The 23,036-nt window shown below is 43.3% G+C and overlaps 3 protein-coding genes across 4 annotated transcripts in view; all 3 read right to left on the bottom strand.

The window, feature by feature from the left end:
• Positions 1-13,384, bottom strand: part of chchd6b (coiled-coil-helix-coiled-coil-helix domain containing 6b) — a 46,933-nt gene extending 33,549 nt beyond the window's left edge. The window contains exons 1-4 of the mRNA XM_079157045.1: positions 13,141-13,384; positions 12,258-12,339; positions 11,931-11,985; positions 11,183-11,339 (exon numbers count right to left, since the gene is read on the bottom strand). Of these exons, the coding sequence (XP_079013171.1) occupies positions 11,183-11,339; positions 11,931-11,985; positions 12,258-12,339; positions 13,141-13,224 (378 nt within the window). The 5' untranslated portion in view covers positions 13,225-13,384. The remainder of the gene's footprint in view (positions 1-11,182; positions 11,340-11,930; positions 11,986-12,257; positions 12,340-13,140) is intronic.
• A 274-nt stretch (positions 13,385-13,658) lies between these two features.
• Positions 13,659-19,517, bottom strand: tpra1 (transmembrane protein, adipocyte asscociated 1). 2 transcript variants are annotated; one of them, XM_079184217.1, is made up of 11 exons: positions 19,377-19,517; positions 18,484-18,667; positions 18,227-18,359; positions 17,855-17,941; positions 17,239-17,311; positions 16,956-17,035; positions 16,756-16,866; positions 16,607-16,667; positions 16,297-16,399; positions 15,812-15,892; positions 13,659-15,713 (listed from the first exon to the last, which is right to left on the bottom strand). In XM_079184217.1, the coding sequence occupies exons 2-11, from the start codon at positions 18,654-18,656 to the stop codon at positions 15,452-15,454; spliced, it is 1,164 nt and encodes a 387-aa protein (XP_079040343.1). In that variant the 5' UTR covers positions 18,657-18,667; positions 19,377-19,517; the 3' UTR covers positions 13,659-15,451. The 2 variants fall into 2 exon arrangements, with proteins under 2 accessions (XP_079040343.1, XP_079040344.1); XM_079184218.1 differs by lacking the exon at positions 19,377-19,517 and adding an exon at positions 19,149-19,204.
• Positions 19,518-19,690: 173 nt separating this feature from the next.
• trim107 (tripartite motif containing 107) lies at positions 19,691-23,012 on the bottom strand. Its single transcript, XM_079184082.1, has 2 exons — positions 22,890-23,012; positions 19,691-21,690 (listed from the first exon to the last, which is right to left on the bottom strand). The coding sequence occupies exon 2, from the start codon at positions 21,677-21,679 to the stop codon at positions 20,117-20,119; it is 1,563 nt and encodes a 520-aa protein (XP_079040208.1). The 5' UTR covers positions 21,680-21,690; positions 22,890-23,012; the 3' UTR covers positions 19,691-20,116.
• Between the last annotated feature and the right edge of the window lie 24 nt (positions 23,013-23,036).

The raw sequence follows: 23,036 nt of genomic DNA, 5'->3' as shown, positions 1-23,036 counted from the left end.
CAGACAGACAGCACACTGTATTTGGGCGAGTCTGGCCCTTGCCCACTCAAACCAAGTGCTCCCAGTCCGGCATTAGAAACAGAACAGAAAGGGATAGATTAGAGCGGTGGGTGGCTCTAATGTTGCCATGCCTCATAAAAACACCATTCAGTTAAATGAGGTGAACTCACAAAGCCGGTTGCTGCAGAATGTGTGTGTGCGTATGTGTGCGTGTGTGCGTGTGTGTGTGTGTGTGTTGGGTAATCTGCGTAACGGATACAACCGATGCCATCTGTTTAACCTCCATGCTCTTTGGTGGCAGGCCCTAAACTGAGTGTGTGTGTGTGTGTGTGTGTGTGTGTGTGTGTGTGTGTGTGTGTGTGTGTGTGTGTGGAACCCCACAGAGTGCTCACAGGAGTGTGGAGGTCCCATTTCCATAGATGATAGACTCCTGAAAGGAGGTGAAGGAGCTTGTTGTGTTACGGATGCAGACAAACACACACCCAAGTAGTTTGGCGCGGTCCATGGGCCATAACGGACAAAGACATTTCAGGTACATCCACTCATTGTTTTTTAGGGTTTTTTTTGCAGCTCTGGGCTCTCTAGTGATTACCAGTCAGCAGCCTCAGTCTGCACATTAAAAGTCTGGATCAACTGAGCCAGCAAAACACCACCAGCAAAGTTCTCCACATAGGCCGAGGCTGATATATTCCTCAGTATTTCTACCAAGATAAAGCTCAAACATGCAGCGTTAATGCATTATTAAACCAAGTTAATTGTGATCCTTTAGTAAACATAAATAAGACCACAGACTAAGTGGCTTGTAGGTGTCACATGCCGTGGATGTATTATAGTGCTGTGAGACTTACATGGATAGTGGACCCAGCTGAATACTATATATCATTCATTTAAGTGAACAATAACAATCTTCACAATTACCGCTCTTCCCTCCGACTAAAGCAGAACATTTCTGTAGCGAAAAGGAAACCGACAACTGACATCGACGCTGACTTCCTGCCGTGATGAGTCAGCCGTAAAGAGATAAGAAAGGAGCCACGGTTTGAACTTCGCTCTAAAGCTCTTTTTCATTATTTTAAATCACAAATGTGAATCTGATTGTGACTCTGTGAACTCAGTCCAGGAAATACGGTCTGAAGATATGCGCCGCTATATATATATACATATTTTAACAATGTTGAGTACCCCCCCCTCTCTCTATAATCGAGGGCTTTTAACTCCACCTTCCAATGTGGCCGTATTGGAAACAACCACCAACTTCATCCTGGTCTTACATTTATGTAGACGCCCAATAATAGAGCGTGAATCGTGCACACCAGTAGAGATGGACCCAGCTTACCCTCTTCACATATTAGAATATATTGGATTATTATTAATTTATTGAATTTTTTTGTATTTATTACTATTTCATGAAGACAAATAGGAGCTACGTGTTCAATGCATCCCATCCGAACTGGAACAAAACTATAAAAACTATTCTATAGGTGGAAAGGGGCAAATCATTTATTACCAGCATCGTGAAATTAAGGAGAACCCTTCTAACCTCACTGATCTAATGGACCTCAATACATTTTATTATCTACGCTCACCTGAATTATGTTTATGTGGTTGTACCACAGGGGTCACCAGATGCACCAGCTTCACAACGCTTCATGCTTGATTTAGACTCCAAACCCCAACGGTCTGCCAACAGTGTGTGTGTGTGTGTGTGTGTGTGTGTGTGTGTGTGTGTGTGTGTGTGTGTGTGTGTGTGTGTGTGTGTGTGTGTGTGTGTGTGTGTGTGTGTGTGTGTGTGAGTGAGTGAGTGTGTGTGTGTGTAGTGTGGCGGTGAAACGAAAAAAGTGACAGAGCTGTGACACGATGAGACCTTTTGGTCTCTAACACCATCTCACATGGTGAGATACGCTTCCTTGGAAATCAATTATGTAAATACTGAATTATGCAAATGTCGCATTTGAATAAATCTGTGTGTTTGGGGGTGGAAAGATTTTGGTGTGGTTTTCTACTTGTAGTCAGGAGTGGAGAGTGAGAGAGAGTAAAAATGAGGATTAGGCTGGAGAATGTCACTGGTAGACACAGTTTATGTAGTCACACACCTGATTTGGCTTTTTAATTAGGAAGAAAGAGAGAAAGGCAGAGATACAGACAAAGAGAAGAAAATAAGAGCTACATCACTGACAGGTCTCTTCCTGTCATATCTCTGTGGAAATACACACGGTAAGCACATTCATCATGTGTGCCAGTAATAAATGTCATCGATACAACCGAGTGCTTTCACTGCAGCTCTAGTTTGGTCCATGCTGATCCTTAGTAAACCTCCAGAGTGGTTCTATGGATTTGCCCTCAAAAGGCACAATGAACGATGTTGTGTTAAAAAAGCTGACGTGCTTCAATAATATACAGATTAAAGCTTTCACTTTTGACATAATCAAAGGACTTTGGGATACTTAAACACAGAGAAACGCTGTTATCACTTAACAATTGAAATTGAAATGCCTGAGCAACTTAAAATCACAAAGCTGTTCCTTCTACCTTCTGTATTCAAATTATATCCCCACAATATGTATTCACCATATATAGATGAATGAACATAAACAACTCCAAACAAAAGCCATACATTTTATGACATTTCAGCAAATCTGTGCTACCATACCGTGACGATTTCTTCTGGCGTACGGCGTTTCAACTGACAACAATAAATGTATATATATATATATGACATATATGTCACAAACAAACTTGGCAGTGGCATCTGCAGTATTTGTATTATATTTGTGTATATGGGTAGCAGTCCAGTACGTACAGGGAGTGTCGGAGACAGGAAGTCGGGATGTACAGGAATCACCAGCAGCATGCGAGCCGAGTGTACTGAACAATCTTAGCCGGGGGAAAGCATGGCAGGCAACTTTTCGGCACATAAACTCAAACTGCTCAGCCTCCATCAGAGCAAGACAGCGGTCCAAATACACATCCACGACTCATCACACCTGTGCGTGATGTGCACACCTGCATGCACCCTCAGAAACACACACACACACACACACATCAGCATGCAGACAGTGCAGTGGAGATACCAGAGGCACGGATTGGTTACTCTAGCTGTTTGCTCATTAAATGTGTGTTCTCGTCGCATCGGGGGAGGTTAAATGAATTAACACTTCATCATCAGCCCCGCATTTCACACCACAGACTGTCACACAGACAGATAGAGAACGGGGAAAGAAAAAAAGGCAGAGAGATAGAAGCAGGATGGAGAGAGAGAGAGACGTCGGGTGGACGAGATGAAGAGGTTTCTTCGAGGAGAAAATGAAGGACGGAGGAAATGAGAGAAGATAAGAAAAGACAAGGTTAAGAGGAGAGGGGAGAGAGAGAGAGAGAGAGAGAGAGAGAGAGAGAGAGAGGAGGAGAGAGAGAGAGAGAGAGAGGAGAGAGAGAGAGAGAGAGAGAGAGAGAGAGAGAGAGAGAGAGAGAGAGAGAGAGAGAGAGAGAGAGAGAATAGTGACTTTCAGCAACGTTTTCAATCAAGAACATGTTCTCATCTTGACCACCTGTACAGTTTCGCTATAGCTGCCCTCGGCATTGGATTTTCTTTTATTGACTGGATTTTGCTTGAAATCTTGAAATCTTCTAATTGAAAGAAACAACAAAACTATATCGAGAAAGATTGCAGCGATTATTTGAACGCACTGCTCCAACCAGCAGAAACACAGTCTCATTAATGAACACGTTTGAGTCCTCCGTGTACTAATACTGGGCAACAGTAAAACACGTTTAAACACAAAGTTATATATACATATATATATATATATATCACAAGTAAAATGTTCAGTTCAGTTTCCGTACATAACACTGTTGTGTCTCGAGGGTCACATGAGATATGATTCCACATGTGGAAAAAAACTGATGTTCAGAATTTATAATGGTAAAAATACACTGCTGCACAACTCAAATTCAGTGACGTAATACCAGACATACAACCAGAGACCCATGAGTGTCCACTGCCTTTTCCTTGACTGTGATAAATGCAACTTAACCTGCCTAACTGACAGGAAATCTTCAGTTCAGACACCTTTGACTCGTACTTTCATTGTTCCAGCATGAATCCTTATATTCCTATACCAGAACAAGCATCATGGGAAACACTACGCTTCCTCTGGATAATAAGTCGTGTCCAGCTGTCTCATTACATTCCGACTGCTCTCTGATGGAGGAGGTATTCCACTCCTACTCATTTGTCCCTTTGAACCGACAGGATTCGTGCTCCACCCCCCCCCCCCCCCCCTTTCCCCCCACATTCGCTGCTCTACACCGATCAAAATCTCCTCAGTTGGTGAACGCTCTGCTCGTCAGCAATTACCGTCGCTCGAGACGATGGAGGAGTCCTGTGCGGGTGTGCATGTGCATGTGTGTGTGTGTGTGTGTGAGTGCACAAAGGGCTTAGCTGCTTTAACACGCAGAAAAGATGTCATGTCTGTGATTACACTCGCTGATAACAAGTGGTTTAGCCGTGTGTGAATGTGTGTCTGAATTGCTGTTGCATTTTACATCTATGAGAAAAGAAATTATACCCGTGAGTTTATATCCGCGTGTGTGTCTGCACATATATTTACCTTCACAGTGTGTCACACTCAAAAAGCCATCGTTGTGGTAAAGACCCACTTGGCGTCAACATAAATCTCTCTCTCACTCCACTGCCACAGCTTTCTCTTTCTCTATCTAATGATCCAGCTTTCTCCTCTCCTCTGGATCCTTGCACCCATTCGCTGCTCCCTCTCCCACCCCGTCTTTGGCTAACAAGCAGCGTTAGCCATCTAGCCGGCTGGCTGTCGGAGTCAGACATCCGAATATATTACTAAACCACACTCAGAGTCTCTGCTCTCCGCCTTTCAGCTCCTACAGCCCATCCCTGTCCGTGTTTCTCTCTCTCTCTCTCTCCGAGCTCGCCAGGCCTAATGCTGGCTGCCCTAGCCGCTGACTACTACTGTATATCGTACATTTCTCTCAACAGATATCCTGAGTGTGTGCAACAAATAACTACCGGGTGATGGACAGACGCTGAACAGATGCACAGCGGGGCATCTTATTGTTACGTTTGCCACTGTGTGATTTGTACAATGATGTGCTATCATCTGCAGAAACACAACGGATTTATGGTTCTCATTTTAGATTCACGGCGTCATCTCGGGGTCAAGCGGGGGAAAACAAAAAAGAAAAACCCGTCCAGAGATTATTTTGGCACTGTGCTGTATAGAGTTAATGCAACATGTCCATCTGGTGCTAGAAAGAGAAGACGCACAGCAGCTGATGTGATGTGAATTGACAGACTGATAGTTTAGTGAGGACAGAGGAGGTGGTGGGTAGAAACGCTCTATTTATTATGTGTGATCAAGTCTTTAAACGTGCCACAGATTAAATGATATGTAATAATGGAAATAAAACTAACAATGAAAACATGTTTAAAGAAATCTTTAAAAGTAAGGGTATTAAATAAAACGTTGTATTTCATCATTTACAAATGTCTTTAAGAATGAGAAAGCAAAGAGGGCCTTCTGGTTATCTTGTAATTGAAAGGCTGAATATTCAGAGCAAAACTCAACATTTCCGCCCTTGTTGAGTGTCTTTTCCTTTCGTTTCTACGCAGCAGCAGCAGCAGCAGCAGCAGCAGCAGCAGCGAGGCAACACTGTTAACATGTGGAATCAGCTGCTGCCGTCATTTTGCCATCTCAGGTCTGACTTCAATGAATGCTGGGCTCTTCACCCTGGCTTCCATCATCTTTCTTTTGGACAATGTCAAATGCTTCGCTCCGAGTCATCATTCACGCACACGCACGCACGCACGCACGCACGCACGCACGCACACACACACTAAGGACGGGGACTGAGGGGTTGAAGAGAGACAGAGGAGAAGGAATGAATGCTGGGAGCACATGTTGCTGTGCAGAGCATGCATCCATCCAGCGTTTTTTAATCTCCTGGCAAACCCACACATGCTTCAACAATGCCATCTAGTGACTATTTACAGGGTTACATCCTGTGTCCTCATCACAGTCACACACCTCCCCCATTCAAGCACAAGACAAACCAACCAATAGCTCAGAATATGCAGCCACAGGTAATATGTGGTCAAATGAGAAAGGGAACAGGGTGGGTCCAACTTGAATGGAACTAAAACACCTCAACAAATGATAGACTAAAACACCTCAACAAATGATAGCATGCGACTTCAAATTCCTACTAAATAAGCACAGCCTGACAGTGATGTTTACCAATATATAAATAATGTGAAAAAAAAGACCTGGTTTGCCGTTCAGCTGCCTACTCGACAATCTGGCTCGGTTGTGAAAGGAAAGAGCTGGTGTGAGAAAACAGGAACATTTGGGGGTGACCACACATTTCAGCTCAAACTTCTCACATCAAGATATCACGCTTTACAGTTAAATAGAGGATTTTAAATTCCTTTTTTACAGAAATGCATGGCTTTATTACAATTAAATCTTAGCTAAACTGATTTGGCTTTTTGCCACAGTTGCATTGTGGGCAATCTGAATCATGGGGAGCATATGTAATGTGAGTTTGTGTGAAGGAGTCGAGGAAATGTCCCTCCTGGGTTTGAATGGACCGGAGGAGACGAGGGAACAAAGACAAGGCGGTGTGACCCATGAAGAGGAACCTTTTTCCTACACTGAAATGAATATGAAGAATAATAAACGTCTGGACCGAGTAGAACGGAATCGAGGTGAGGGGAATTAAGGTGACTTCCGCTAATGCAGAGACATTCAAAACCCAAATATGAATGTAATACTGAAGCATGCACGCACGTCAACTAGTACTCCCCCCCCCCCCCCCCCAAGAGTAAAGACTATTGTTCTCACCCACCTCAGAAGCTTCTGGAATTCAACAGCTTAAAGCAGATGCTTGCGTGTGAGATGCTCAGCACTGAATGCCTGCGCATACTAATAGCATTTTGTTTGCGGCACGAACGACACCTCTGAGGCGGAGAGAATAGCCGGGGAGGGGGGGGGACAAACACAGGAGGTGCTAATGAAAGAAAGGAGAGGTGAAGAGACGAGGTGTTACTGGAACGTGTCTTTACTCAAGGTGGAACTGTGGAAGGCCTGACTGTACACTCAAAACAGCGTAAGATTACATGTGGAAGAAGCTGAGTCGTGAACACTTTTTAACAGCACTTTGGTAGGCGGGGTGAAAAGCTGGATCAACGAGAGTGAAGCAGTGCAGAAGTAGCAGTTGGCACACGACATAGAAAATATTAAGGAGCACACATACTGCCACGTGCGTGTTTAATAAACTTCATTCAAATGATGGAGTGAAGGTAGCGTTCATCAGCCACTGCCAGTATTCAGTAAATGACTCTCTGACAAAGTGCAGACGCTGCTCTCTAGACAGCAGCGACCTCCAGCCACACGGCAGAGCTACAAGTGTGAGAGCGGAGAACCGCGGAACCGAGGGGAACCCAGTGAAGACGTGTGTTCACCAAAGTTCTTGACGGAATCTAGTAAAACTTAAAATGAACTCGTTGTATGTGAGAGAGGGATACAGCGAGACCTAAGTTAGGCTTTAGTAGCAGCAGTCTAACTGGTTTGTCTCTGCTTGAGTGCGTGTGTCACAAAGACGGAGGAAGATCTTCAGTTACCAAAAACTGTACTTTGTGTAACTCTGCTAGCGCATGCCCAGTAAATGGTCCTATGATGTGCGTTTTCAGGCGTGGTATTATGGACAGAGATTATTTCTGGACCGGCAGTAAAAATTAAAAGGTATTACTGAGGATTAGTGGATGTGATCAGCCTTGACCAATCACTGTGGAGCATCAAAAAAGGAGTTTTTTCACCGCTTTTAGACCGAACAACATCTTAGAGTAATGGTACATATTGGCACACGTAGGTGTTCATACACTACGAGGAAAAATGTGGCATAGAAGGACGGACTTAACACCATCAGATACGAAAGGAAAATACATTTTGTTCCAAACAAAAATGTAAATACCACAGTGCAAAAGAAACATATAGCATGCAAGACGCTGAAATGATTTAGTATTGACTGAACTGTGGATGAACCTTGGAAGTAGATACCCAATACACAACACACACACACACACACACACACACACACACACACACACACACACACACACACACACACACACACACACACACACACATTCATCTGATATACAATTCGACACAGAGCCTGTTTATTGCACAGGTATGCACAGATACAGACGCAGATATATTCATACACATAAATAGTCCCAGCGGTGGCGGATGGCACTGAGACAGGAGTAAATGGCCAATGTGAGTGTTTGTGACAGGCAGCCTGAGGCAGTTTGGGGAGCAGATCAGCTCTCTGACACCTTGTACCCTCAACTCAACACTAACGCACAGCCTGCCTGATGGGGGAAATAGGCTGATGGCGGGGGGGGGGGGGGTCTCGCTATATATGTCTTTGTGTGTTGCGATGGCGTCACCGCAGTACGTGTGGGAATGCATGACTGTGTGTGTCTGCCTTCTCCTCTGGGAAATAAGGCGGTCCCCAAACTACTCAAAGTGAAGTGTGTTGATCGCGAAATGGGGGAGGGGGGGGGCTTCTTTTAGGCATCCAGCTGTGTTGTTGCCAGTGGATGCAAGGTCGATGGAAAATGCAGAGGTGAGGGAAGCCCACCTGCTAAGCAGAGAGATGTGATAGTGGCGGAGCTTTGAAAACAGATTCCCAATATACAGGATTCAGAGCAATAATATAGCAGAAAACAACTATTTGCTAATAGGTAAAGATATAGTGGAATAATAGAATATATATTTCGTGTATGTGAGCGTGCCCTAATAAAGCTCACAGCTGCCGCTCAGCATTGCATTTATACGGTGGTTACAGCTGATAGCGCCATCCTGATCGACTGCGTCGTCGCTGAAGCGTAGCGCCCACCCTCTGGTTACCCCTGAGGAAAACAGCTCCGTCAGCACTTTTGCCATAGTTTGCACTGCTAGCGCCATTCGCACTGTTAGCTGCGAGCCCGCCAGCTTGGCCCATATTGAGGGCTGTATAAAGCACCTTTAAGTATTTGTCACAGTTTAGGCTGCGAGGACATCAAGCTGGAAACACTGAAGTGAGATCCAATCACAAACGGGCACTCAGTCTATGGTGGACTGATGTTCCATAACACATGCTAATGGAGGATATGAACAGGGTCAACAAAAAGATGCTCCCACCTGTCAAACACAACCATCACCGAGGACAGAGTTGGGTCACTACTTATTCTCTACTTTGTACAACCAATAACCCCCCCCCACACACACACATACACACACACACACACACACACACACACACACACACACATCTGCACACACGCTGACTGGATGTATTGACTTGTCAAATCAGGCAAAAGTAGAAAACAAAGCTGTGAGTTAAGAGTGTTCAGTTTCACGTTGTGATGCAACATCATTAAATTGAGCCCGTATCAGTGTGAGCTCAGCCAGCGGCTTCAGTCAGTATTCAGTACAGCTCGCCGGAGCAACAAAAAAGATGCTGCAGGATGAATTAATTAGAGAGGAGAGACAGAGTTGGAGAAAATCCAGAGTGTTCAATATTAACAAAGCAAGTAAAAAAAAAAAAACAGCGGGGAGGGAAATGAATGATCAGCAATAGATCACTGCTCATCAATTTTTAAACATTGACAAAGCAGAGCTATCGCACAGAAAGCACACGCAAACAACAATCAATGCCATCGCTTTATCTGAACGTAAACACAAAACGCACACTAGGTTTCTTCTTTATGCGGCACTTTGGAAACCAGACTACTGCTGGGAGGCGGGGGGGGGAATCAGATGACAGAATGCATCTGAACCATGTGACTGCGACGTGTTAAGTGTTAAGATTCAAAGCAGAAGTCAACATTCATATTGTTGTTCCCATCCTATAGTGAATAATGTTAATATATAGATTGTTGAAATGGATGATCATAGTTTTAGCCATCACATGTCCCTGCTCTGATAAAGTACAGGTTTTTGTTGATGATAATGTATTGTTATTGTTGTTATATATCCTATATTTTGTTAAAATACTTTGTCATCAATACTACATAGCCATATCTTATGTTTGTGTTCTCTATAATATAATGTCAGTTTGACATTATTTAGGTGGAGGCTTCAAATAAGCCCAGTGGGTTTCCTGTCATATTATTTATCTCCGTTATGTTTGTGATTTTTTTAAATTGTGCAAATAAACTAAACTAAACAGATACTAGTTTGTCTCTGATTTATATTGCTCCCACACCACACACATTAACCTCTTCAGTGCGGAGATTCATCGAGGGTAGTCAGAAACTAAAGTACTGCAACAGCTGTGAAAACTGATTATAGAAACTGAATTAAAGTAGCAAAATGTTCCAATTCCATATTTGGAATAGAAAAATAGCTTATTATTAAAAAAGCGTGACAATGTGACACTGAACATGAGGCATCTCAACTTCAGTGTTACTAACAACAAAACAACAAGCAAAGAGAATCATATTTATAAAATCACTTCTACTCGAATGTTTGATAGACTGCTTTTACAAAAATGTGTTTGGTTTGCACTCTGCAATATAGAAACCAGGGTTGTAGTAATAATTATATATCCTAATAATTGAATAATTCACCAGTGACTCAGTGCAGAGGTGCCATTAACAGTCTTAACAGTAGAGGGTGCTGTTGAGTTCTACAAAGGCTTTCTGGAGGAAACGTAGCTGCTGCTAAATAATGATTATGTATAAATGTGTAATCAAGTCATATGCTGAATTTAAAACATTGCGTCTTTGCCTTAACAGACACAATTTGGTATATTTAAATGTTTGCATATTTCATACCTTAAGTTTAGTTTGGACTCAACCTGCTTGAAGCCCAAAACACACAAAATTATGGATCAGACAAGTTGTTTTGAACTTAAAAATATTCTATAACAAAAATGTAATTGTCTGTTGCAGCTTCAGAGGACACACTTACAAAACGAGGGAAAGGACGAAAGTAAATAATTTGGCTGTCTAGATAAAATGTATTGAATAAATGTGTAAGAAACTCCTTGTTTAGGGCACATGGTCACATGGTGACATGGTCACAGCTGCTGTGTAACACAGATGGTCTGCGGTTTGGACGTGGTGCAGCTGACTCACGGTATAGACCCAGAAATCAGCACTAACCAGTATCTTTGCCCTTTCTTGCTCTTCGTGGGCTTTTCCTTTCTCCATGAGGAGGGCGGGGCTCAGCTCGTCCGGGCCCTTGGCTGCTGCCGTCTCTCTCTCCTTCTGGGCCAGTCTGGCCAACTGCTCCTGCACCAGAGCCTGCTGACGCTCGAAGCTGAGTTAGGGGAAGATAAGCACTGTTTTTTTAACCTTCATTCATCCAGTGAAAGTCTGCTGAACATGCACGTCGTCGTTCACACAAAGAGCTACTTAGCGAGGTAGCACCAGATATTAGCTTCTGTTTATCAACACAGATACCAATATTTTGGTAAAAAAGCCAAACATTTTTAGTGACAGAGGCTAAGAATTGTTGGACTTGCTAACAAGTAAATCTACAGAGGTTCAGGATAGTATATGTGCATTCCAGCAGCATAGCCACACGCCCGCTGCACACACAGTCATGTAGCACAGGCAATGTTGTTGACAGCTCACTTGACATGTGTGTGTTCTCCATAAACATTGCAAGTGTCAGCTATTTCACACATCCGTCACCTCCATTGACCTTTAGCTGCCTGTGTCAACACAGAGGGCCCTAAATGTATTATGGGATAGGATCAAATATTCTGCACAAGTTTGCAATAATCAATTGATATCTGAGGGGGGCATCTAATTCCAAGTTAGCCAATACCAATGCATAAGTTCCATGCAGAGTTATAGCAGGAGAACAACAAAAAGGGACAGTGCCTGTGACATTATGAGAACCTACTTTTTGCGGATTTCCTCCTGGACTTCTGTAGGGGAGGGTCCTGTTGGTTTTGGACCTGAAAATAAAACGGTAACAGTTGTTTGAGCAACACAGTGAGATAGCTCCAAACACAGACTCTCTGAAACCAAGAGTAAATACCCAAATATATGTAAGTTACTAAATCACACAGTTTAGGTTTACTATATAAAGTCACACAGCCATAAAAATGGACCTTTATTGACGCTGTTCTGTTCTCGTCGGTCACTGTGTGAGGACATGTTTGCTGACAAAGTGGGCCTCCCAGTGGGCGCTCTGTGAGAGAGGAAGAGGTCTTGGACTGGGACTTACTTGGTGGTGGTTTGGCGCCGTCAGACCCCTGAGACTCCTTCATCTGAGACTCCCTCATCCGCCGGAGCACATCCTCTGAGAGCTGGACAGGAATGTGAGAATTAACAAATGTGCACATAAACACACACACACACACACACACAAGCCCCTTTGAGTCCACCATCTAGCCTGCTGTAATGCCCTTGAGCAAGTCACTTACTTGCTTGACATGCTCCAGATGTGCTGCTGTATAGCTGTGGCTCTCCTCTCTCTGACCCTCCTGAATAATGAGACAACGAGTAGCTATCTGCCTACATGGTATGATGAACACAATATTCATGTAATCCTACTGTAACGCTACAATTTGAAGGTTCACCAGCGAAATACAATTGCAAACTATGCTTTTTATGAAACTAAAACTGTCTGTCTCCCTAAATCTCTACATATAAGGTTACAGTTAAATAACGTAACTGTAAATCTACGCTACTCTAGTGAACGTTGTTGATGTAGCTAATCTAGCGTTAGCTGACACGTACTGTGCGCTCATGAAGATATGTCAGCAAGTGAAAGTTGCACTGCGTCATGGCTGCGTTAATGTCTACTTTAATGATATTTTACAACAAACTAAACACGTCGTAAGTCAAGCTGTTATAAAGGTAACTTAGCTAGCGTTAGCTAACTAAAGCAGTGAGTAACGGTAACGCTATCTGAGTGTAACGGGGAGAGAGAGGGTATGACCGACACACCGGGTTCATTTGAGGACATGGGACCTGTCAGTGAACCTCAGACCGTCACCCGTACGTTACTAGCTAACCGCCATTACCCGACATACCCGATATCATAACCAACTCAAACTTTGGCTCTGGGTTTTACCAATAAGAGGAAAATGTTACATTACAGCTACCTTCACTCCTTCAATTACTGTGACCTTCTCGTTCTCGTCCAGTCCGAATGACACTTTCCTCGACGTGCTGCCGTTACCTCCCATTTTCACCAGCGGTCCGCTGGCACCTGGTTGATAAAAAATAATAAAAACCTTGCCGGGTGATGGGACGGAGACATGTGCGAGAGAGAGAGCGAGAGCGGCTGGAATCGCCGCCACAGCGACCGGCGGTTGTTGAAATAAACCAATAAAGGTCAAACTGGCGCTACAGTATCCTCTTGTCTCATTGGTCGGATAAAATAATTCGGACTCATGACTCAGAGTCGCGTGAATTAAAAGGGTCGATGGGAAGTGTAGTTGACGAAGTATGATTTGAGACGTTTAAAGACAAACCCAACATCAGGAAACCACAGTTTACTAAGGAAACAGAACAAAAGCACACACAGTAGGAGTCACGAGTCCTGAAATTGAAAGTAGTGAATTACCAAAAAGCAGCCAGTGAGTGGTGTCTTGTTCAATCCCAACAAACAAACAAAACGAAAGAGTCCATGGTTTATTCTGCAGGTCACGGAATGCTCAATACATTGCATTAATATGGGCTGAATATTATACAATCAATGCACTTAAAAAGGCAAAATTTACAGATCATTTGCAAAACGATTTAAACACCAAAAATCAACCAAGAGAGAGGACTTCCGAAATAATTGCACCTTTCCAACCCCATGTCACGAATCAGCGAACCGATTCCCTGAACACAACTCTAACTCTTAAGTTACACACAGCAGTAATCACCGGCACTCAAAATGGAATATATAATATTTCTAAGAGTCAAGGCAAGTACTGTAGATTCTTGGTTATACGCCACTTCTTTACGGCGTTGTTGCTTTTAAAACGATGGAAAAATGAATGCACCTCTGTGTTTACTGCATCCAGGTCCCCACTCTCCATGAATACTGCTAGCTTAAATACAGTAATCCATTCATACCAAACATAAAGCATTTTCAGGGGGAAACTCGCAAACATCAAACTTCCTTGGTAGGAATAAGTAAATGTGATGTCTGGTGGTTTATAAAGACTAAAGTATGATATTGTAGTAATACCAAGAGATGTGAAATAACTGATTTAATGGGCTGAACAAAGAAGCATTTTTGCAATATGTGGATCATTTGTTGTGCCACAGTCCAGTAGTTTTCTCTTGACATCGTCTTATAATGACCCGTATCGAACATACCGGTGGCCTGAGCCTCTCTTAATATGTAGTTAAGATCTATAGGATTACACTGCATCAATACCATCATTTGATAACATCAAATGTATCTATATTGTTTATGGTCTAATTTGAGCACTTATAATAACAGTCTGGAAAATACAACCGCAGGAGCAATAGATATTGGCATAAAACTAAAAGCTTTTCATCAGCAGGCAGAGATGAACCAGATCTGCCGATATGGAATGAGGGCATGTCTAATTTGGAAGGCTTGTTGTTCAAATCACACATGTAATAAGTCCTTCTAAATGACCGTGAAGCTAACAAATGTGCTTTCAGTAGCAGGAATTATTAATCTGGTATAAGACATTAAAGCAAAAAGTCCAGAATGAATTAAAGAGGAGAGAAATGACAGATGATTCCTGGTAGAGAGCGTTACAGATGGTTTGTGATACGCGTCCATGCCGTGCCTGTATTTAGGTATTAATGATCTTATCATATTGCAGTGACACACATCACACTTAACACTGTTGTTCCTTTTTCATAAGACGGTACACCAATCAAAATGAACTAGCTGTAGCCAGTTGAGTCGCAAATCTAACAGGAGGCAGCCGACAAAGTGAGTTTAGATGCCGTTACTCAAAGCTCCTAGCTGGAATGTGCAGATGTTGAGTTGCCAACAAAAGAATGTTAGACTTTAAAGACTTGGGTACTTAAAATGGGGTTAAAACTCAATTATTGGAGGATTGAGCAGTTGACACTCGAAGTCTGGAATGACAGAAAATGTGCTGAGTCAGTAAGCGCCGCACATTCAAGGGCGCGTTGAACAGAACCCACACGGTGCCACAATCGGGGACAGGGCTCCTCTAGTGTGGCGCTACAGCAGCAGTGCACTCTGGCAACAGTGTTACAAAAGCAGTAAATCACAGTCCTCCAGATCGTATGCTAGAAAAAGCTATCTCCTTTAAGTGTCCACTCGTTAACTTATCCCGGCGTTAAAGCAAGACCAAGATTACCCGTTCTTGGTGTCCCGACTACTTTGTTCTGCATTTTTTCTTTTTTTTTGGCCAGCCTGCATTACACAAACATCTGAGTCCAGCTGTATGACCACCTCTGTTCATGCGTTCACGCGTTGATAGGTCTCCAGCGGTCTGCTTCAATGCTGCTGGACCCATAGGGTCCGGAGGCAACGTCATCTAGGTCCGCTCCGACCATACGGGAGCTGCCGGGACCAGAGCCGTCGATCTGGGTGGAGGAGTAGAACAGGCCCTGGTCGGTCAGCTCCTTGCGACCAAGAGACGTGGCGACGGTCGGGGGAAGGTGGACGTCACTCTCGTCCGGCTCGTCCACCTGGGACTTGTAAGAGAACAGGATCTTGGGCTCTGACCTGTGGAAAAGGAAGAAAGTGGTGAAATAAGGAAGAAACAAGGGCAACTGTCAACTATGATGTAGTCTGTGATGTGAGACACGATTCCTTGTACAAACCCAAAGAAGCCCTTGAGGAATGTGACATAAATGAGCGGCGCAAAGGCGGAGAAGTACAGGAAGGTGGTGACATCCACGCAGCTGTTTCAGAAAGACACAAAAATAGAGACAGGTTTCACAATCTCATTAAAAGTGAAAAGACATAAGGACACGATCAGCTTCAGTAGAAACAGAAAGCTCAACCAAAAGGTTTCTGCCAGAAGGAAAGTTCAATCCAAAAGCAAAACGTCTGTTATGTTCTCATAACAGATGTTTTGAGACAGATGCCCCCCCCCCGCCCGCCCTAAACTGCACTGAACCTCACAGGACTCAGCAAAACAGTCCATCATCCCCCCTGTTGCTTCTCCGACAACAAACTCAACTATAAGAAGGTTTAAAAACAAATCACTCTGAAGCCAAAAGTCTATTTCAACTTATCTTTTTTCTTCCTAAAATACTCCCACATGTGGATTTGTTGGTGTAACACTAAAGAGGATGGTACTGACCAGAGTCCCTCTATGATTCCAGCACATAGCAGAGCACTGCCCAGGCCCTGCACCAGGTTCAGTAAAGACAGGATGGCAGCGTACACATAGAAGCTCCTCTTAGCTGGACAGAGGGAGTAAAAAAAAGATTAATGGGCAACAGAGGACAAATTCTTTCAATTCGATGTCATCATGCAGTGGTAATAAAGATCATTACTAAAAGTGCAGAACATCCTCGTATACATTTACATGGATTACATGATACATAATGCTAAATGTTTAACCTCAAATCTAATTTCTGATCTCTGCGGCATCGAAACGCGTAACTTACATGGAAGAGATATCCTCTCCCTCACTGGAGTTTTAGGCAAGATCACGATCAAAGAGTACACCTATGAAAAAAAAAAAAGGATTACATCATCAATCTATTGTTAGACATCAGTTATGAGTTTTATTTTTCTAATGTCACATGTTACTAACCAGGAAGAAGAAGCAGGAGCTGACCAACCAGAAGTGGCGTCCTCCGTGACCGTAGATGTTGAAGTCCTCAGCAGACAGGTGACTGTCTGGATACAGGATCTCTAGTGTGCCCTAGAACAATATATATCATTTATTGTCCATTGAATTCAGAATGACAACTTACCAAAAAGGTCCTGCCTGCTCCCATCATCCATCATTACCTGTGTGATGGAGTAGCCCAGAGCCAGCACAGCAGTGATAGCCAGCACTCGCTTTATACTAGAATTGCTCTCCAGGTGACCTGATAAATGAATAAAGAAACAAGCTTAACAGAAACAAAACCTACACAGGCATTCAGTTATATTCATAACTAGATTCAGGGCGGATAAGGGGGCATTATTAACCAAACATTTGAAATAGATCCATCATGTGAAAAGAGACAGAAACACCACACTGGGTCAAATATACAGTAAATGAGAACTGAAACCAGCAGAGCGAACGAACCGAAAGCCAGTCCCAGGATGACGACACTGAGCTCAATCCCCAGCAGGAAGAAGCGGGTGATTTCCCACAGCACCTGAAGAGACAACAGGCATAATGAGGATCCACTGTGACAGAGCAACCTGAAACACACGTCAGGTCACAATATATATATCATCATGTGTATGTCTTTCTTCAACAGTGCAGCCATGACGGTGTGCTATGGGAACAGTTCGTCCCTCTGAACTCCGCAGGGATCGGTCTGGTATGTGAGGAATGTCAGCAATGCCTTTCCTTTTGGACATGAAAGCCAAACAAAGTCATGCTGAAGCTCATATTAGCCCCTCTGGGTAATTCAATAAAGGAGGAGATGGTGACAGCTACTTCAGTATGGGGTATATGGGGTATTTATGTATTTATGCTACAAAGCTGAAATCTGTCATTTACTACCAGTGAATAACCCCCCCCCCCCCCCCCATGAAACCCACACTAGGGGAAGAAAAAAAACTGGAAAGTTTGAATGTTTCCAGTAAAATAAAGTGAAGTAAATCTGAAAGATAAAGACATGCCTTACCCATGTACCGTTTACTTTATGTCCACATTGTAACATGTTGTATTTATGCTTAATTCGCTTCCTTACTTTGTCTATGATGGTAGCAGCACTGGACGCACTGACAGTCATGGACACGACGGCTCGGGTGATTCCAACCGCCGCTACAACAAACACCTGACAAATACAGTTTAACAAAAACACATGTTAGATTATATAAAATAATCTGTCTGCTCAGACCAATAAAAACACGTCCTGGAGTAGAATTAGAGGAAAAGTATAGCCTATAGCAACTATGCAAGGTATCAACAGGTGCACTGTCCCTTCAGAGTTTTTGGGGATCGATTCATCTTAAATAATGGGCTGAAACACTGTTATTAATAGAGTTCACAGTGTGGCACAATGCCACGCTCAAAATAACTACTATGATGACTATTGGTGTTTCTGTGGCTTGTGTCATACCAGCAAGTAAAAGGTGACGAAGATGGGGCTGGAGGTGAGTCTAATCTTTGCCCGGGCTGAGGGCAGCTTCCACATCAGGAACACGAAGAAGGCCACATTCGGCACGAGCAGTAAGATGTCCCAGAAGCGCACCCTGAGACGGAGAGAGGAACGTGAGGGGGGTGAATACAGAACTTTCTGAAGATGTTTTGTTTCAAGTACAGTAGTCCATTTTGTAATTATTGCAATGCCACACTTCAAAAAGGTTTCAACGTTACCTGGAGTCTCCAACGTCCTCGTACAAAACCTGTAGACATTTGTGAGGCTTTGAGATGTTGGCCTCAGCATCAGGTTGCCATGTTGGGAATGTTGACGTGTTCTCCAATGGTGCAGGTGAAATACTGCCATTGTATTGCGCAAACCTAACCACAGCAGTCACTGTGGCTAGCATCGTGTCGGACCCTAAAGGAGGGGAAAACACAAAAAGGTCTTTATTGCGGGAAGGTCCTCTGACTACAAACAAGGATGTTGAATCCTCTTAGGCCATATCATAGTTAAATAGGAGCAAGAGGATAGTAAAACACTTCCGCTAGCGTTACAGATGGTTAGGATTGTTGGGAGGTGTACAACTGTCACAGCTTCACTTTAAGATACACACCATGAAGCTAGCTAGCTAACTAGATAGACTGTTTTGTCAGCCATGTGTGGTGTTACATTTAAAGTTCGAAACGATAGAAAAAAACTAATCCTGTTAGCGTCAACAATAGGAGAATTAACATGGAACTAACGTTACCTAACTTGGCTATAGTAAACAACATACAATGACAACAGGTCTCAACTAGTTAATCATAACATAGCCTCACCTATCTACCTATCAAGTCGTATGGTTTATCGGAATACTTTCAGTTAGCGGAGGGGATTTCAGACGTCGGCTAACGCTAACCTTGCTAACGCTAACTGCTGTCGGAGGATGGGTTGTTAGTAAATTAAAACAATACTCTCCGAGCTTCCGTTACAGACAATTACAGTAAAGATGACAACACTGGAAAGCTACCACTGTTTACAAAAGCTAACGTTAGCATCAAAACAAACGTGATACTAGTGCAAGTGCGATGACGCCGACCCAAACGTAACGACAGCTTCAACTGGTTAAAATAGATATATATCTTACCGATTCAGTGGTACAAATGCTGTAAAATGGTTTTAGAAATAATATGACTTCAGTACATGCGTTACACGCCGTCATACACGCTGTAATCGATCAATAAACTGATCACCGATACGGGACATAGCTGTACTGGGGATAGTTTCCTTAACAAAAATCTTCCCAGTAAGGTCAGCTGACACTCTCACCAAACAAGCAGGGGAAGTCTCGCGAGATCACGTTGTTGACGTACTTTATTGCTCTTTTTTTTTCTTCTTCTATTTTTCAAGTTGAGGCAAGTAAAATACACATGACTAGAGATTGTCATGTGCTTAGGATGTAATAATATGAAGAATTACATTATTACGCTTGGCATAGAATAGGGATTTTTCATCAAGGACATATGGAAACCTATGCTTTAGTCTGCTGTGAAAAAGGCCCAGTGTGTAAAGAGTTTTTTAGATAGAAATAGAAAAACATAAAAACACAATATCTGGCACATCGTTTTGAAAACTACGTTTCAGGCACACTGCAACAAGTAATTCAGTCACATTTATGTTTATTATTCCTATGTAGACTTGAGAAGCAGTCATATATTACCACGCAAAGCATCCACAATAATAGGCAGAAGTAAGTGGGTGATCAGGGTCTTCTATCAAGACACAACGCAAGACTTATTATCATACAAAGTCTCAAAAATATTATTACTTTTCTCTATCTGCATCACATTTGCTAAGGATATATAGTTGATAGAAATACAGTTATGATTATGAATAAACAGTGACACGGCCTTTAGGGTTCCCTGACATCATCCTGTAGGCCAGGTGCACTGGTTCAGTAAGGTTAGCCTTAAATGTGTACACATGAGTCTTTCCGCTGCTGGGGCTCACGTTGTAGAAGCTCAGCCTGTGGGTCTTGAAACTCAGTCTGATCTCCAGCCTGCGTGACACGGTGGTCCTCTTCAGCGGCACATCATGACCCCGCTCGAAGGCTGTCAGCAAGTTGTTGAACCACATCAGACACCAGGAGTATCGGCTGCTTTCCAGAGCGGAGGGCAACCCGCTGCGTGCTAGCTTCCCGCTGTAGCACACACCAAAGATCCACGGGGAACCATCGAGCTCCACATCCCAGCAATGATCACCTTCATGGAAGCTCTGGGTGCTGAGGACCTGGATGAAGTTGGTGAACCTCTGAGGAGAGGATGGGTAGGGCTGTTTGGCAGCGCTGAACGTCACCGTCTTCAAGTCCCCTGAGAGGACGAGGTTGGGGTGGGCCGTTTCTGGGTCAAAAGTCACCTCTGAAGGGTTGAGGGTGTTTCGAAGGGAGCGCTGAATCTCTCCAGATCTATCCCTGAACGCAGCGTTCATTTCCTCCAGCTTGGGACAGGCGCGCGCAGAGTTGACTTTTGATTCGACGTGGTCGTCCTCTTCTCCCACGGGCCTGGCCATTAACTCCACAATGTTTGGTTGTAGAGTCCGAAGCTCGTCACTGAATGCAGCCTCGTCGTCCTCAGTCAGAAGGGACTCTGCTCTGAGCATGGCCTGCCTCAGCTGCTTTGTCAGCTCAGACGCTTGACCGACTCGGCCGCCCATGCTGGCCTCGCCTGGACCGAGCTCTTCCTCAATAAGCTGCATCACCTGCGCGGTGTAGCTCTGCGACAACTCGGTTATCTGCCCTAAAAGTCTGCGCGCTTTCTCTCTCAGCTGACCGTTAGCAGTGGTCACCTCCAACTCCCGTTCCTTCTCCTTACTCAGCACACTCTCTGCCATCTCCAACTTGAGGCTCAACTCTGTGACCTGAGATGCCATTCTAAATTTAGGTTCATCCATTTCCATCTTGCGTTTGCCGCTGCCTTGTTCTTGAGCCAAAGAAAAGGACTTCTTTGTGGATCCAGACCCAGTTTGAATGCCGTGCTTTCCCGTATGCACCGAGCTCTCCTCTCGGCTCGGTCCAGCTGTTGCTGTGTGTTGGTGGTGTTTTGTGTTTGACTCTTCTGTAACGGAGCTGTCGGCACTCTTGATTGTTACATGGCCCACTTTACTGGAATTGACTTTACCAGCAGTGGCTTTGTAGGTCTCTATGATGCTGCACATTTTGAGGCTTTTCACAAGGGCTTTGGTGCCCTGGTACTCTGCCTGGCACTCAGGGCAGCTGTGTTGGTCAAGGCCTTCTCCCATGGTGTGAAGGCAGGCAAAGCAATAGATGTGACCACACGGAAGAGAAGCTGGCTCAGAGAAGAGCTGCAAGCAGATGGGGCACGTGAGCTCTAAAGCTAAAGCTTCTGGATGATCCATTTTTGAAAAATTTGCATCAGTCTCTCTCACAGACATGGTGACAGGCCCTGGAAAAAAACAAACAGATAACTCAGAGTAAGACCTTAGAGAAAAGTATAGTTTATTAGATAAACTTGGCTGAATTATTTAACTTTGTTTAAGTGTGAACCTTCTACGTATCGAGTCGATACGTAGAAAGTTGATTCAAGGTTCAAAAAGGAAGGAAGTTGAGATTAGATAAGATAAGAAAGTGCTTTTTAGAATCCTGCTGAACAGTTGATACTTTGAAATGCTTTTTATTTTTGCACTGTTATGAGAATGTATAAGCTGTACGTCAACCTGTAAGTGTTACATTTAATGGAAGGAAAGCTACTTGCTATGTTGTTGTGTTTTTATTTATTTATTCTGAGACGCCAATTATGTTTCACATTTGAAAATCTGTCAATAACTTCTTACTTTGTAATTTTTAAATAAAATATTTACCATTTTAAAATGATTTACGGTAAAAAATAAAAAAGTATAAACATATCTGAGTCATAGCTAGTTTAGTAATGAGTCCCCTCCCACTAAGAAAGTTATAAATAAACACCAAATATATTAAAGTTGATTATCTTGCATTCATTTATATTGTGCCAACTGTTCAGTTCTGTTTCAGAGTCATGAAAATATATGTTTATGTGTGCATAAATAAGTCTATAAAGTGTTACGTTTTAACTGAATATAAACTGCTATAAACAACAAATTCCCACAAAAAAAATACTGAGAACATAACTTATCTTTCTTGCGGGTGTAAAAAAAAACACTAAGGAAGTTACCAATGCGTCCCCAGCATGACTCAGCACAAGCAACCCAGTCTACGCATGCAAGTATAATCACAGACCAAACTGTACACAAGCTGGACCAAGGTTTCATCGACGAATGTCTGTTGTAAACGTGTCTATTGGCCATGAATGGTTAATGAGATCTAACAACGTAGATCACACTGTCGTCTGTTTGACTTTGGGTGTTCTGGCAATGCGAAACTAACTCGTTGGGTTAGTTTCGATTTCCTGCGAACAGGATCATGCGGCCAAATCACTCTCAAATCAAGTTTTGATTCCTCCATGTTTAATTACACTTACTATACACAGGCAGACTTATTCTGCGACGCGAAATAATTAGGCCGATATAATTATTAATACGGTCAAGCTAATTCTGAACAAACAGCTATCCTAAATATGGATTATTCGTCGCTAAAAGTCAAAAACAAGTGTGGAAAGAGGCTTACCTGTTACTTCACTGTGTCGCGTCAGGGCTTCCTGTTCAGATAAGAGTCAATAAAACGCACAAACGCGGTGATCAGCCGTCAAATCCGCCTTTCAGCCTTCATGTCCCATTCGAGCTCAATGAGGTCATCCATCTTCAGCACGTTTCA

The sequence above is a fragment of the Pholis gunnellus genome, assembly GCF_910591455.1.
Source record: "Pholis gunnellus genome assembly, chromosome: 3".
NCBI lineage: Eukaryota > Metazoa > Chordata > Actinopteri > Perciformes > Pholidae > Pholis > Pholis gunnellus.
The sequence above is the reverse complement of the archived record's forward strand: the minus strand, read 5'-3'. Positions and strand labels throughout refer to the sequence as shown.

Bases quoted from the DNA above. Each gene is read 5' to 3' on its own strand.
- tpra1 (XM_079184217.1), bottom strand. From the start codon at position 18,656: ATGCTAGCCACAGTGACTGCTGTGGTTAGGTTTGCGCAATACAATGGC. The intron at 15,893-16,296 runs GTCAGTACCATC...TTTCTGAAACAG, and splicing joins GGAATCATAGAGGGACTCTG to CTGCGTGGATGTCACCACCT. The intron at 15,714-15,811 runs GTTTGTACAAGG...CCTTTTCCACAG, and splicing joins TTCCTCAAGGGCTTCTTTGG to GTCAGAGCCCAAGATCCTGT.
- trim107 (XM_079184082.1), bottom strand. From the start codon at position 21,679: ATGTCTGTGAGAGAGACTGATGCAAATTTTTCAAAAATGGATCATCCA.